The following is a 16,410-nucleotide window of genomic DNA, read 5'->3' as shown; positions in this document are numbered from 1 at the left end:
CCCCCCCCCCCCCCCCCCCACTTTATTTACTTGTCTCGAAAATAGTTTGACTAAACGAATATAATAGTAAGTTAAGTTTAAGTCTGAATCATATTCCTCGTGAAATCGACTCCAACCTACAAGTTGAGTTCTTTTTTTGACAACGATCGTGTATACTTCTTTAGGGATGTGTAATTTGAGCGTATCAAACACACACACACACACATATATACTAGATTAAATATGGCCCATGCTAAGCACGAGCCCAACATGATTGATTTTGTTGTTTGCTTTTTTTTTAATTATTGTAATAACAATATAAATTATACAGTTCAACTACATATAGTCAAATGTCTTTCTACTAACATAGATAGAACATGATATTTTTCATGTACATATGCAAAAAGGATAAGCTCATATAGTACCTTTAAATAATATTGACTTATCCTTACATCAAGACAGATAAAATAAATACTAATACATACTAAAGTTTAAACAAACAATATCCAATAGTTTATGTACAATATATGCATAATTAGTTACTTCTATTATACTAAGACAATTTCATAATCAAACATTTTAGACATAGATCAATAGTTTATGCATGATTTCAAGAATTTTCCACACTTCATGACAAATATTATACTTAGCCTTATCCATTTTGAAATTGTATCCTTTGTTGTCCCTATAGGACCATGAACATAGAGGTGTCACAATTTGCTTGCAAAAGAGATATAAAATTTAGTGCATCGGCAATTGTATCTTGGTAAAGACCCGAGCTGGAAATAAAGGAACCAAAGTCCTTACCAGACTATCTCTTCCAAAGAAGCAGGCTTGAGATAATACTTATTATTCACCTTGTCAGAATTGGATGTAAACCTAAAATGAAAAATCAACACAATCAATCCAGTATGTTTTTTGTTCCAAATGTTACCAACTTTTATACCTTTTCATTAATTTTCTGAAGCATCAAGCTCTAAGTGAATAAAATATCTAAAAATGACAATATAGTCAGAATATTAGCTTCATCCTACTATTGCTAACAACATTAACAACTACACACTTTCAGATTGTCATCATCATTGCCATCTTTCAATGCCTTTCAAGAAAGTCAAGAATCAGAACAGTATCAAGAAATGGTCCAAATAGTGGTTGGAATATGGTATTATTCAAAGCAACTCCACAAACAAAAGCATCGCGTATCACCTCTAACAACGTTAGCAAACCCAGTTCTTCCTACTTGGGATTGTATAATCAGAAGTTATTGACATTGTTTTCAAATAGTAGCCTAACACCAATTTCTAATATGAATAACTATAATCAAATTCCAGTTATAGAACCAACTAACCACTTTAAACATTTTTTTTACAAAACACATCGACAAAACAACCTTCAACGCCACACATGGATACTAACATTGCCGCAAACATGTTTTCATTAACACCTTTGCCTACATTTCAAGCAACAACAACATTTAGTTGTCAGAATTTTACCTCAGCAGTGCAGAGTGATTTGAATTCAGATCCATTTGGGACATTTCTGAGTAGCGATCAAACGTTAAATGAGAGTATGCATCATAAGGATTTTTCGGATGAACAAAAATTATGGTTACAAAATCAAACAAGATCATAGCTAAACATGTCTTAAATTTTCTCATGTCAGCTTAGATGCCAATTTTGATCTTTAAGTTTCCCTTTTTGCTTTTATTCTTAGTTTTGATCTTGCACTTTTCACTATGACGGTGAAAAATAGCAAGGAAAATCGTATCAAATCAAAGTTCTATTCAACCCAAAATTTCAGTCTTTTTCCTTCCATTTATAGATAGAGAAATGTCACCATAGAATGACCAACAACAAATAAGAAAATATAAGAAGAAAATAGTGGGAAAAGAAGAAAGATTTGAGCAAAAGTTGAGAGGAAATCATACCTCAAAATAGTAAGATATTCTTGAAAGAATGAAGGAGAACTGCAATAGCAATAGCACTCCTCTGTTCCCTTGGAAAACAAATCTAATTTAACTCTATTTGTGTAATCCCGACAACATCCATCTAATCTGATGAGCATCCATATAATCTCAAATCATAACCAAGAAAAAAAAGAGACTAAAAAAAGTAGGCATCAGAAAATTTTGTACATTCTAGAGCTATGTGAAGCATGAAATATGGTCTATGAAATTCAAGGAGGAAGGAGTACACCCAAAGCCATAAATACTTACAAGTTACATGTTATTCATAAAAACAATAAAGATAAGATAGCCAGAGAGAGTTGTGGAGGAAGGGACAACATCTTGCAGGACAAACTCAAGAGAAGATAAGGAATAAAATACAGAGAAAGCAGTTGGTTTATTCAAGGACAAATGAAGAAAAAGAAAAACAAAGGGCTAATAAATGGAAGGATGTTGTAGAGAAGAGAAAAGAGATATAACTCAAAAATACAAAAAATGCCCAAAAAAGTTAGCAATACATAAATGTTTCGTCATCAGAACCATTGAACCCCATGATCTCCCTTATAAGATGCATCTCAACTTTACATGAGGATCATAGTTAAATATTGAGTTATCAATAGATATTACTTTGAGCTCTTTTCTATCACAAAGATCACAACATGTATGTGTTTTGTTCAATGACTATTTGATGGATACCCTCATTCTCTCGTTTAAGCATATACTTGAATGAATTCAGAAATGTAGAAGATTACTTAAAGGAACAACACTTATATGTACAACTTTACTGAAATATAATTCTTTCAAGCAGTTTTTTCTTAAGTAGTATTGTAGAACATAATAGTAATTATATTAGTGATTTTGTTCAATAAGTATTTGATAATATATCATCACTTACATTTTTAGTCAGTTTCAAAACGAAAGTATCTTTTTCCTAATTTATAACTCTTTAATTTCAATATCCCACATGACATGTTTAAAAATAAAAGATTAAATGACATTTGGGTACATTATTTATCTCCTTAGTTTAAGACCACACATTTTTATTTTCTAAAAATTTGTACCAAATTAAACTACGACAAAATGTAGCGAGTAGTAAGTAAATCTCCAATACAATTTAAGGAACAAATGTGGAAAGTACATGTACCAAACAGTTGCATTTGTCAAGAGTAATTTAACATCCATTGTCAGTATTGGAGTTGAAGCCTAGATTGGGAAGATTAAAGGATTGAGAGAAAAAATCTTAGAGGAACGAATAGAGCTAGAGAATAGAGGATGTGCATACGGAGGAGAGCATTTTCGCAGAATTCGAAGAAGGGGGAATAGAGCCCTGGTGATGAGATAATTGATTTTCAAATTTAATATTTTCCTATATATAAGTCAGTCAATTATAAGTCATATGAAATTCATAAATATATTTTCGACTTTTTTGATTTTTAACTTTTTTCTTTTTATTCAGTGTCGAGTATCAACATAATTGCCAACTTATTCAGATTCAAGATCTCATGCTCGAACTCGAAACTGGTTACTTATCCAACTACAACCCCTTTGCAAGTATATATTTACCCATGACAAACATCAATACATACAAGAAAAGAAATCACCGTAGCACCCGATGTTTATTTAGAAAAATTCACCAAAGAAAAATGGAAGAAACTTACCCCAAGTTTACCAGTGACAGTACAATGCAAGACAATCAAATTACTCATCGGGACCAATATCTCATGTTTCCACAAAATCCTAATTTAGAAATGCTCTAAAGAACAATACACATATGTCTAACAATACAAAATCATATTTTAAAAAAATCTATAAATACAGTGAACCACCATCAATTATTAAGATAAAGACAATATCATGAGCCTTAATATAAATACTGATTTTTAAAACACTACTGACCTTAGTACCAAATAAACTTTGATAATCACTTCCTTCCACAGTCCTCTTCCGTCGAATAGAAATTGATCATTTTGTTGTTAGAAATATAAAAGGTAAAGAATGAAAACAAACTTGCACCTTTTCAAGAAAGCATAAGTCTTCATGTAGTATGTTGAAAGTCTTATTTTTCCATCAATATAGTGCAATAGCACTGACAACAATTATGAAGCATCACGATAATTTGCCACAAAATAAGATAGACAATATTAAACACAAGAAAACTAACATTCTAAGTTTTAGCAATAAAAAACAAAATACATGCAAGCACAAATATAACATTTGGTTTGAGATTTCAAAAATATTAAAACATCGACAAATGACTTACAAAATAAGACTTGGACACATGATTAATCAATAAGGATTGTATTACACCAAGTAGTTCACAATTTTAATTTTAGAAGGGGAGCCTTGGAGTTACTGGTAAACTTGTTGCCATGTGACCAGAGGTCACGGGTTCAAGTCTTTGAAACAGCCACTGGCAGAAATCAAAGGTAAGGCTACCTATAATAGACCTCGCCCTTCCCCGGACCCTTATAGCGGGATCTTTAGTACACCAAATTGTCTTTTTTTTTTCTCTTAGTTCATAACTTTATTTTAGATTGCTACATGTACAGAAAGCATCAGGGCTCCAACCACCAAACAACATCTGATACAAACATGGGCAATGCCAAAGTTGTTTTGCATTCTGTATAAAGCAATGTAGTTCATGATCTTATTATTTTATATTTTTTATTGCAAGTTTAAGCATAATCACAGTATCACCCACGTGCCAGGTGTAATAGCAATGACACTATTATTATTTTTGATTCAATGCCCAATTCCTTGGTCAAATTTCTATTGAAGCCATTATCTCGTTAATTGATAGAAGCACGATTTATACAGAGACATGAAAGGCAACTAAATGTATGATATTTTATCTTTAATGAAAATATATGCAAGGTATTAATTTGAACAATCATGCTTAAAATTATGAATTTGAAAAACATACAAAATATTGAAGTCGAATCAGCTTTATAGTATACCTTAGGTGATAGAAATGGATTAAAATATTTCATTGTCTTTGGCTTTTACATTGCACTTAAGGTAACTTTTTATTTGTTCGGCATTCTCAAGATAAATTTAAGGTTTTATTTCACAAATGGAGTAATCTTAATAGTATCAAGAACACCGAAGAGGTTGTGATTTTATGTAAGTATGAACAACATTGAACGTAAATAGACTCTTTTCTCTTATCAGCCAAAGGTGTATTTTATTTTTTTCACTCAAACACAAGATGTAATGAGGGGTTGGAGATGTTACAAATGTAAAATAAATGTATAAATTAGGAGGTCTAGAACTTTGGGACAGAAATGCAGGAACAGTATTACTAATTACATGCAGGGCTACATTATGAAAAGCAATTCACAGAGATTCTCTTTACATGAACTGATGGTGAGAAAATCAAATAGACAATGGTCCACAGTCATGTCCTTAAACACATGTTTGAACTTAAGGACTACAATATTTGTTACTTGTTATCAACGAAAAAGAAGGAAGAAAATCAGGGCAATAATTGAGAAAAAAAACTTACCAATTACTACAAAATCCGAATGAGAAGACGAAGAGCTTATTAGTGACCAATCCTGTTCTAAAGATATGAATGAGTCGATGTCTCTCTACTTTCTCATGTCGAATCAAATGAATTTCTCATAAATCCAAAAAAATTTCTTGATTTTGATAAATACTGCAACTCGGTTCGCTCCAAGTTAGCACAAGATCCGTCATTGGAAAATAAATTACTGCAACTCAATTGGTACGAACTTCAAGTGTTACAATTGTCTGGTCAATTTTATCTTTGAAATAAGAGTTCAATTAAAATTTTGAAATACCAATTTCAATTTTTTTTATAGAATCATACAAAGCATCTAAAAAATTCCGGGGAGGGCTGTAAATCCATGATTTTAGCTCGGAGTCAACAGAAAAAAAGTGTGAACAAAATTTTTAACCAAAACTGAAAAATTGAAGAATGAAGATGATTTGGGGAACTTTATCTGCTTGTATTCATTAATGATTACATAGCTTTATACAAGTAAATAGGACTATCCTGCAAAATGTAAAAGACTACCAAAATAAATACCTAAACTATGTAACAAATTGTAACTAATTTCTGTACAGATCATCTATTCTAGAAGATATTTTATTCCTCTATTCGTTGTGTCACTACTGGGCTGAATGCTATTTGAGAGGCCCAATTGCATTAAGCCCCAAGTATCTTTCTGCAGCCCACTTCAGCCCATGTCAAACTTCAGTCTTTCTCCGACAAGATCTAGAAGCATCAAGTCTTGTCCCAATCATTTTATCTCCCTTCTTCTGTGTGTCAATGGTGGAAGAAGAAAAAATCTTCTTCTCTCCAACATCCCCCCTCAAGTTGGAGGAGATGGAAATCACACCCAACTTGTCCAAGATGCGTTGATGAGAACCCCCATTGAGAGGCTTGGTGAACAGCTCTGCGAGCTGACCGTCTGATGGAACAAATGAAAGGGAAATAAGACCAGAGAGAAATTATTGACGAACAAAGTGGCAATCCAAATCCACGTGTTTCGTACGCTCATGAAACACTGGATTACGAGCAATGTGAATGGTAGCCTTGCTATCAGATTGAACAGGAACAGGGAGGTCTGGTGGAACAGAGAGATCCTCAAGTAGATGTACCAACCAGGTGAGTTCAATTGTTACACGACGCATTGAGCGATACTCTGCTTCAGCAGAGGAGAGTGAAATAGAAGCTTGTTTCTTGGATTTCCAAGAAATAGGAGCACCTCCCAATGTGATGAAGAAACCATTAACATATCTCCATGTGTCTTTGCAGGAAGCTCAATCGGCGTCACAAAAGGCAAGCAAGTCGAAAGAAGGATTAGAAGACAAGAGAATACCTTGACCAGGATCAGACTTGAGATAACGCAACACACGCAGGGCAGCGGAAAAATGAGACACAGTAGGTCGCTACATATATTGGCTGAGACAAAGAACCGCAAAGGAGAGATCAGGGCGAGTATGAGTAAGATAATTCAACTTCCCTACCAATGTTCTGTAAATAGTAGGATTATCCAACAATGGCCCATCATCATGTTGTAGTTTAGAATAAGGGTCTAGGGGAGAAGACACCACAGATCCTGAAGAATCAAACTCCCCTAAAAGGTCCTGAGTGAATTTACGCTGACATAAAATGAATCCCTGCTTCTCTCTAATGACTTCGATGCCCAAGAAATAGTGAATGTCTCCCAAGTTCTTAACACGGAACTTAGAGTTCAGAAAATAAGTGATAGAAGTAATCTCAGATGTGTCATTCCCAGTTAGCAGTATGTCATCCACATACACAACTAAGATTGATATAAGGTCACTAGTAGTCTTAAAAAATAAAGAATAGTCATTGAGGGAACTAGAATAGCCTTTATATGCCATAGCACCAGCAAGTCGTACATACCACTGCCGTGAAACTTGTTTTAAGCCATAAAGGGACTTCTTCAAGAGGCAAACATGATTAGGAGAGGGTGGAGAAAAACCAGTAGGAAATTGCATGTACACTTCCTCTTGTAGTTCTCCATGCAGAAATACATTATTTACATCAAGTTGAGACACTCTCCAATCCTTCTTTATGGCAATAGTGAGCAAACATCTGATTGTTGTGATCTTCACCACAGGTGAAAAAGTTTCACTAAAATCAACACCTTCTTTTTGAATGTCCCCCCTGACCACCAATCTAGCTTTTAGCCTTTCAATCGACCCATCTGAGTTATGCTTGACCTTGTAAACCCATTTACATGACAAAGGTCTTTTCCCTGGTGGCAATTGCACCACCTCTCAAGTGTCATTTAAGTGAAGAGTTGCAAACTCTGTTTCCATTGCCTCTTGCCAGCCTGAATGTAGGCAGGCTTCAACAAAACTCTTAGGCTTTGTGATAGAGGACAAAGACTGCATGATGTTTTGATTTGGCATAGACAAAGCACTAAATATAAACTCATTAGGACTATGAGAATGAACAAAACAAGAGTTAGTGATATCAGTGAGTAAAATTGAGTTGCAAACAAAATCTTTTAGGTAAGAAGGTTGGTGACTCAATCTGATGGTTCTCGTAGGAGGTGTAGAATCTGTGGGAGAAGCAGTTGATATAGGAGTGGTGGACACTGTGACTAGAGGATCTAAAGAGGATGTAGGTGACTCAGGTGAAGAAGGTAAATGATTTAGATGTGAAATCCTAGTGGGAGAAGAGGGCTCTGAATCTGAGACAGGAGTAGTGGAGGAAAATAAAGGATTATTGGTAGAAAGATCAAGATGGACAGAAACAGGAAAATGATCCTCATGGAAGCTAACATCCCTTGAGACAAAAATTTTCCTATTGGCTAGCTCCATCACCTTGTAACCCCTTTGGCTGGAAGGATATCCCAGAAAAATGCATTCCCTTGCTCTAGATTGAAATTTATCCCTACCATGAGACAAAGTAGAGACAAAGCAAAGACAACCAAAAACTTTAAGATGTGAATAAAGAGGTGAAATACCAAAGAGAATCTCATAAGGTGTCTTTCCAAGAATAGCTTTAGAGGGTAACCTGTTAATCAAATGAGTAGCATTTAAAATGCGTTCACCCCAATACTGAATAGGAAGATTAGCTTGAAAAAAAAGTCCTCTGGCTACTTCTTAAAGATGTTTGGGTTTCCTCTCCACAACCCCATTTTGTTGAGGTGTGGCAACACAAGATCTCTCATGAAGAATTCCTTGAGAATGTAAAAATTGTGTCTCTTGACTTCCCCTTCCTAGTTCTAAGGCATTGTCAAATCTTATTCTTTGCACCTTTAATTCAAATTGTCTTTCTACCATGACTAGAAAATCCTTAGGAACTGGAAAGGCATTACTCTTAGTCTTTAAGAGAAAAGGCCATGTACCCCTGCTAAAATCATCTACAATGGTCAAAAAATAGTTGTAACCATCATGAGTGGAAGTCTTGAAAGGCCCCCATGTGTCAATATGCATCAACTCAAAGATCCTTTTAGATTTAATGCTACTGACAGGAAAAGGTAATCTGTTTTGTCTAGCTTTAGGACAGATATGACAAATGTAAGGAGAAGCAGAAGGAAAGGAAATTAAATCAAGATTTTTCATTGCTGAACAAGGCAAATGCCCCAGTATTACATGCCATAAAGCTACATCAGGAATAACATTGGCATAAACAGGACCAGAAACAGACCTAAGATTAGAGCTAGAAATAGAAATAGTTACATTACTGGAAATATTTCCTTTTGTAATTGAAACTAAATCACTAGAGACATATTTGGAATTTCTTCCTTTTTGAAAAGAAACAACTTCTTTAAGAGAATCTTATTGCATCCTAGGAGTTTTGAGAAGATAAAGACCATCACCTACTTCACCAAAAACTTGCTCCTTCCTCATTAAATGGTCCTTAAGACACAAGCACTAGGAGTAAATAAAACAGTGTAATTGAGATGATTGCTAACTTATGAACTGATAATAAGTTATATTTAAAATCTGGAACATATAGGACATTGTGAAGAGTGAGATTAGGCAATATTTTTACACTACCTATGTGTGTTACAATGACCTTAAAAGAGTTAGGTAAACTGAGGAGATAAAGAAATAAGAGATATAAAGAATTTAGAGTCAAAACACATGTGCTCAGAGGTTCCTGAGTCAATAATCCAAGTCCTGGAATTATAGACTGTAAAACATGACCCTGAGTATTTTAGAATTGTACTGGCAACTGCATTTGCATTGATTGTTGTCCCTGAGTAGGTTCCCTGATTGGTTCTCACATCGATCCTTACTTGATTGACTAGATTTGAATATTGTTCTTTGCTCAAAAACTGGTTACAATTCTCTTTGTTAGGGAACTGAGGGTTCCACATGTTCCTTGAATCCTCATGATTCCCACTGAAAGCTTCAGCCTCTTCCCTTGTAACCACTGCATTTCCTTTGACCAAGTTCTGAAAATTCTGTCTTAGTGAACTCAAAATCATCTGGGAACCCAATCAACCTAAAACATTCATCATACACATGCCTTGTTTTTCCACAGTAGGTACAAATCACATTTGGATTATATTTCACTCTCCTTGGTTTGTTTTTGGGAAATGCTCTCCTAAACTTCTGATTTCCAGTATTCCCAACCTTTTGTGTTGCTTGAGTTCCTTTAAATGGTGGGTTTCCAGATCTGTAACTGCCTCTTCCTTGACCAACCAACATGAAAGAAGAAGCATCGACTGTGTTAGCAACATTAACATATGCTTCCTTTTGGTTTTCATCCTGCAAAACAAAGGCATAAGCACTGTTAATAGAAGGCAATGGATTGATCATTAAGATAGTTCCTCTGGCTTGAGTATATGTGTCATTCAATCCCATAAAAAATTGAACAAGTCGTTGATCCTCTAAAGACTTAATGAGTTTTCCTTATCCTTCACATGTGCACACACAACTACAACATGACGATAGATCTAGAGAATCCAACTCATCCCACAAACGTTTGAGCTTGGTGAAATATCCTGCAACATCATTGTTTTCTTGTACTAAACTTGATATTTCTTTTTACAGGTGATAGAGCTTAGCGCCATTGGATCTCCCAAACCTTTGCTCTAGGTTATCCAACAACTCCTTTGCTGTTTTGGAGTAGATGACACTGTCTCCAATGTCCTTAGATAGTTCATTCAACAGCCAAAACATCACCATGACATTACAACAACTCCATTGCTCATAATTTGGAGCAAGTAGATCTGAAGCTTTGCATACCTATTGATAAACCCCAATTTCTTTTTGGCTGAAAGAGAAATCAGAATAGACCGTCTCCATCCTGCGAAACCTCTACCATCGAAAATCGAATTGATCAAATTCATCCCAGGCGAATCTGAGTTATTCAAATGATAAGGATGGGTATTGTCAATGGTTCCACTATTTCCATCCTCTTTGGATTGTGTTGGGGGAAGATTATCTCCCATGATTGATCAAGAATCTAGAAGATTGAAGATGATTAGATCAATTACCGCTCTGATACCATGAAAGATTGAAGAATGAAGATGATTTGGGGAATTTTATCTGCCTGTATTCATTAATGATTATATAGCTTTATACAAGTAAATAAGGACTATCATACAAAAATGTAAATACCTAAACTATGTAACAAATTGTAACTAATTTCTGTACAGATCATCTATTCTAGAAGATATTTTATTCCTCTATTCGTTGTGTCACTACTAGGCTGAATGCTATTTGAGAGGCCCAATTGCATTAAGCCCCAAATATCTTTCTGCAGCCCACTTCAGCCCATGTCAAACTTCAGTCTTTCTCCGACAAGATCTAGAAGCATCAAGTCTTGTCCCAATCATTTCATCTCCTTTCTTCTGTGTGTCAATGGTGGAAGAAAAAGAAATCTTCTTCTCTCCAACAAAAACACACCTACAGACACTCGGATGAGAAGATGAGAGAAGAGTAGTTGTGGCTGTTGCGTCTGTGTTTTCATTTCTTAAAAGATGAGAAAGACAGAGCATTCTAGAGTCTTTGAGCCCGTTTGGATTGACTTAAAAAAAGTAGCTTTTAAGTCAAAATAAAAAAGTCAAACTGAAATGACTTTTAAGTCAAAAAATAAAAGTAGGGGGAGACTTACTTTTAGTTTTTGACTTATTTTAAGTTATTTTAAACTTATTTTAAGTCATCTTTTACCTTGCCAAACACTTTCCAACTTATTTTAAGTCATTCTTGACTTATTTTAAATTATTTTTCATATTTGCCAAACACTTCCAGAAGTAAAAAACTGACTTAAAAGTAGGTTTGACCAACTTTTAAGCCAAACCAAACACCCTCTTCATCTCAACTGATGACATAATTACCGTTTTACCCTAAAATGAATCAAGAATATCAAAAATGCCATTGGTCGTTCTCTCTTTACCTTTCTATATAATAGAAAAATATAAAAAGTAGGCATTTTTGATAAGCATAATGAATAGAAAAAATATTAAAAATTAAATTAATGTAATAGTAAAATTGAGTAATGAATAGATATCATAATAACTCACAAAAGAAAAGAACGTGAAGTAACAACAAAATAAGTTAATGATAATACAATAACTTAAGATGTTTCTAGAACTATTTAATTTTCGTGTTTTCATTCTTGGTAGATTTTTGTTAGCGTGAAATTACATTTTTACCCTTGATCATTATTCATTTCATATATAGAAAGATGTTTCTAGAATTATTTACTATCTTTCTTAATAGATTTAATCGTTATTTGACAAATATTAAAAGGTATTTCTATAGCATTCTAATCAACATTAATTAATATTGATCCTGGTAAAAAATTTAGTATAAAAAAATAAAAAAATAGCCATCAAAGAATATAGCACATCACTGCATTGAATGGTGTTTCTCCTTTCCTAATTAAATATCTTAATTTTGAGTTTTTGATATGAAAAAAATTCTTAATAGGGAGCACTATATCCAAATGGGCCCTATTTCAGAGCACATTAGAATTAATTGAACTCCAATATGAATATCGAATATTAAATAAAAAATATTAAATTAAATTAACCCAAAAATATTTTAAAGCATAATTGATATTAACGATGGGTAGATTCATTTTTTAGTTGTAAAACTCTCAAGTCTAATATTTAATTAATTTATTTATTACTATAAGACACAAATTTATTAGGATTCAGAGTTAATTTGTCTATTAGATTGAATTATATCTTATATAAAAATCATGAATCATTATATATTATCATCTTGAAATCTATCCTATTCATTTCAATTAATCTGTCATATTTTTTTATAATTTGTTAAAAAATAATGTCCCTTTTCTTTTCTTAGTTTCAACTCCACATAACATATTTAAGATCAGAAGATCAAAAGGCATTTACTATATTTCATATAATTTAAATTTAAAATCACAAGATTCAAAAATCTTCCTTAATTTCTTAAATTTCATGCCAAGTCAATATAGAACAAATACATTGAAACAGAGAGATTAAGATTTTTATTTATCACTCATACATAAAAATTAGAACTAAGAAGCATGTTTCACTATCACATGAAGTTATATATATGCATAATTTATCTTAATGAACATAATTTTTTTAGCATGATACAAATGTGTTTTCGGTTCTCTTTTTTCATGCACAATAACTTATAGGAATATGTATTTTTGTTATTTTTATTAGTTTAGTGAAAAAATTTCAAACAATCTCAAAACATAAATGCATTTTCTCTGTTTAAAAAATAATATTTAGAATTAAATGTTAAATTAACATGATATTTTGATACATATATCATTACATATCATATTGATTTCCTTGTCCAGATATTTTATCTTATTTCAAAATTTATTCGTAATTTTTAAAATTACTATTACACATTTGCTATTTTTGTCATCTCTTTCTAAATATTAATCTACTTAAATTTAATTTACTTCTCTAATTAATGTATTGATTTTTCATGTGTTTCGATTCTTAACTTCTTATTTCAAACAAAAGAATAGCAATATTAAGTAAATAAAGTAAACAATCTATTATAATTAATTAAATATTATTATGATTAATCTTAAAATTTAAAATATTCTATTATCAAAATATTCTTATCATTAATGTACGTAAATTGAACACGAAGAATACTTATTATTTCTCTTCAATATTTATTTCACAAAATTTTAAAACTATTTATTTAAAAATTTAGTGAGACTCTTAGTTTACTTTAATTTCATTTAATTTATCTATCCATTTTTTTATTTTTTTTATTTTTATGCTCCCTAATTAAAATATTTTTATTTTTTCATACATTTTAAATCATGTTTGTTTCTTTTTATATTTATTTTAGTGCAATAGGCAAAAGTGTTAATGTAATATAAATTGATTTTAAAAATGGGTTCCACCATTTTTAGCTAGTATGGCTACTTTTGATATTTTTTACGTTTTTCATGATAGGAAGTACACGTGGCCATCATAATAATAGCAACTTGGTTGGGTATTTGGGAAATTCAATAATTTTGCAGCACAAAGTACAACTGTTCTAAGCTGATAATTTTGATAAAATGACAAAAGTGCCCTTGATCGTCCTCCTCATCACTTTTCTATATTTTACTAGATAAGTATTGCCCGTGCTAACACGGGCCCAACATGTTGAATTTTAAGACATCTTTTCTATTTGGCACAAGTGTTTTAAGGTGTATATCTACAACCAAGTTGAAAATATTAACTTGATAATTCTTTGAACAAACTGATGGATTATATGAGGTTGATTGGTACCTTAGCACATGAAAACAATATTTATAGGTTAAATATTCACTCCAATCATGTTTCACTAATTTTGAGTAATATACGCAACATCAATAACATATCTAATATATATATATAATTTCATAAATGTGATTTGAAGAGGATAGAGTGTAAGCACTACCTCACCTCAAGGACTATAACACAGTGCTAATGAGAGCTAAGTGAATTCACTCCGAACTTGGGTGCAATGATGATTTTAGCTGGTCTATTGGAAGTGGATGTAGTGAAGGCGCTTCATCTGGAGATTTGAGGAAAGCCGACTAACCTTTTTGGGACTAAATACTTTGCTAGAACACAAAATAATACAGATTCTCTCGTAATTAAATACTACAAGACACTTATAGAGTATTTGTTACCATTAGGCATTTGACTTGAAAGTAAGATTAAGTTATTCATCAAAACTGACCATATTTTGGATTCTAAAGTTGAACTGCGCGCAGTGTGATTGAAAGGCAGTACACCTTAGATTGATCTTGTTTGCTTAGCATGGACCCAACAACTTGGAATGCAGTACACTTTAGATTGATCTTGTTTGCAACCTCACAATTTTTTTTAATCATTTGTGTTCTCTTGATTAAATTAGAGACAACATACATGCATGCAAGATGACATAGCACATCAATGTACGCTGAAGCAAGAGATAGAGACATTTTTTTAATCAGCATGAACTTAAATCATAATAACAAAATAGCAAAACGAAGTTTCATGTATATTTTAATAAAACATCCAAGTTACAACAAAGCAGTATAAATATCATTTTCGATTTCTTTCATTGTCAAATTCCCTCCCAAGCTTGGTATTTGAGAAAAACAAGGCATCATTTGGGTCTGCAAACCAGTAAAACATTCACTCATGAAAATGTAAAATCAGCGCAAAAGAAATGTGTATATAATACACTCTACACATAGCCGTTGCTAAAAAATTTAGGATGTCAATGTCGTCACATAAATTTACCCGGTCAACTATATGCATTTAACTTTCAAAAAGCTCCTTTACATGTTACCATAAATACGATACTTTGATAAGTAAATTACAATAAGTTCAATATGTGGTCAATACATATTGCAACAATCGCTAAACAAAACGGAACCAACAACATCGTCTAGCAACAACTTAGTTCTAAGAATTTAGAAAGTATGCAACATCTGTAATGCACCATATTCTACTGAACAATTCTCTTTCCACTTTCAAATACAAAGGGGTCGTTTGATTCATGAAATAAGGTCGGATATCCTAGGATTAAGTTTAGACTTAAATTTATACTTTGTTTGGTTGAGGGTGCAACTCATTTCAGGATAAATTTATACTAAAACTTATAAGTGTTATTTTATCTCACCTGGGAGCAGGCATAAATTAGTCCTAGAATTATAACCCCAAGATAATTTTGTCCGTGAAGAACGACACTCCAAGAGAAGAACAATACATAGGACTTCAAAGAGGGTTCCTTCCTCTCTTCGCTCTCCATGTTTTGATCCAATCTACAGAGCTGTAATCATAAAATGTTAAAGACGCTATTTATTAATTACTGAGTGTCCTATGAACATCAAAATTTTGATGATATTTTTAGAAAAAGGTTGAGCAGAAAATATATTAATAACCTTCAGCTCTATGGGATTATTCATGGCCACAAACCATGTAGAGATATCCAACAGAAACTATGAAGACTTCTTCTCAAGCTAGGTGAAGCCATGAACATAAAAAATGTAGTGGTAATTGAATTGAAAACACAAATACAAAGATGAGAATCTTCAGAATTCAAACGATACAACTATATAAACTAAATAGATCTATTCAAGAAGAAATACCAGCTGATCACGAAGCTATCGACAGTAACAAATACCTTTATTCTAGATTTATAATGCTAACTGGTACAATTAAACCACTGAGACAGAGGGTTTTGTAGGACTTCTTTTCAATACCATTGTATTGGTTTCCAGAGTTAACTAATAAATGGACAGAGTACAGAATAAAGTCCCTCCTTGTTTCTCTTTTACCTCTAAAATTGACCACAACTACAATGAAAAGAAGGCATATTAGCCAAAAGCATCCATAATAGTAATCCATTCAATAGTCAATCAAGCAACAGATATAAAAAAAAAACAAATGCAAGAGAAAATATAAATCATAATTTTAATCATCTCAAAACTACATAAGACTATGCAGAAGTAAGAAGCAACAAAAAATTAAAAAACGAAACACTAATGAAAAAAATATCACACATGGGGATTTATGATCACTTACCTAGCTCAA

The 16,410-nt window shown here is 32.6% G+C and overlaps 1 protein-coding gene across 4 annotated transcripts; it reads right to left on the bottom strand.

Moving 5' to 3' along the window:
- Positions 1-397: 397 nt before the first annotated feature.
- LOC125841488 (gamma-glutamylcyclotransferase 2-1-like) lies at positions 398-5,832 on the bottom strand. Of its 4 annotated transcripts, none has more exons than XR_007443815.1 (3): positions 5,430-5,832; positions 3,821-3,937; positions 398-858 (listed from the first exon to the last, which is right to left on the bottom strand). XR_007443815.1 is itself a non-coding variant. In XM_049520640.1 (3 exons), exons 1-3 carry the CDS (start codon positions 2,041-2,043, stop codon positions 559-561), a joined length of 315 nt encoding a protein of 104 aa, XP_049376597.1. In that variant the 5' UTR covers positions 2,044-2,369; the 3' UTR covers positions 398-558. The 4 variants fall into 4 exon arrangements, 1 of the variants encoding a protein (XP_049376597.1); XR_007443816.1 differs by lacking the exon at positions 5,430-5,832 and having other exon boundaries at positions 398-664; positions 787-858; positions 3,821-4,074; XM_049520640.1 differs by lacking the exons at positions 3,821-3,937; positions 5,430-5,832 and adding an exon at positions 1,907-2,369 and having other exon boundaries at positions 398-664; positions 787-858.
- Positions 5,833-16,410: the final 10,578 nt, after the last annotated feature.

Source organism: Solanum stenotomum, chromosome 1 (assembly GCF_019186545.1).
Source record: "Solanum stenotomum isolate F172 chromosome 1, ASM1918654v1, whole genome shotgun sequence".
Classification (NCBI taxonomy): Eukaryota; Viridiplantae; Streptophyta; class Magnoliopsida; order Solanales; family Solanaceae; genus Solanum; species Solanum stenotomum.
Note: the sequence above shows the minus strand (reverse complement) of the source record. Positions and strands in the feature narration are given on the sequence as shown.

What these genes read in the sequence shown, in the direction of transcription:
- LOC125841488 (XM_049520640.1), bottom strand. Translation starts at nt 2,043, where the DNA reads ATGCTCATCAGATTAGATGGATGTTGTCGGGATTACACAAATAGAGTT. An exon ending in GAATATCTTACTATTTTGAG is followed by an intron (nt 859 to 1,906) that starts GTATGATTTCCT and finishes TTTTCATTTTAG; the next exon opens with GTTTACATCCAATTCTGACA. An exon ending in TCTTTGGAAGAGATAGTCTG is followed by an intron (nt 665 to 786) that starts GTAAGGACTTTG and finishes ATGGTCCTATAG; the next exon opens with GGACAACAAAGGATACAATT.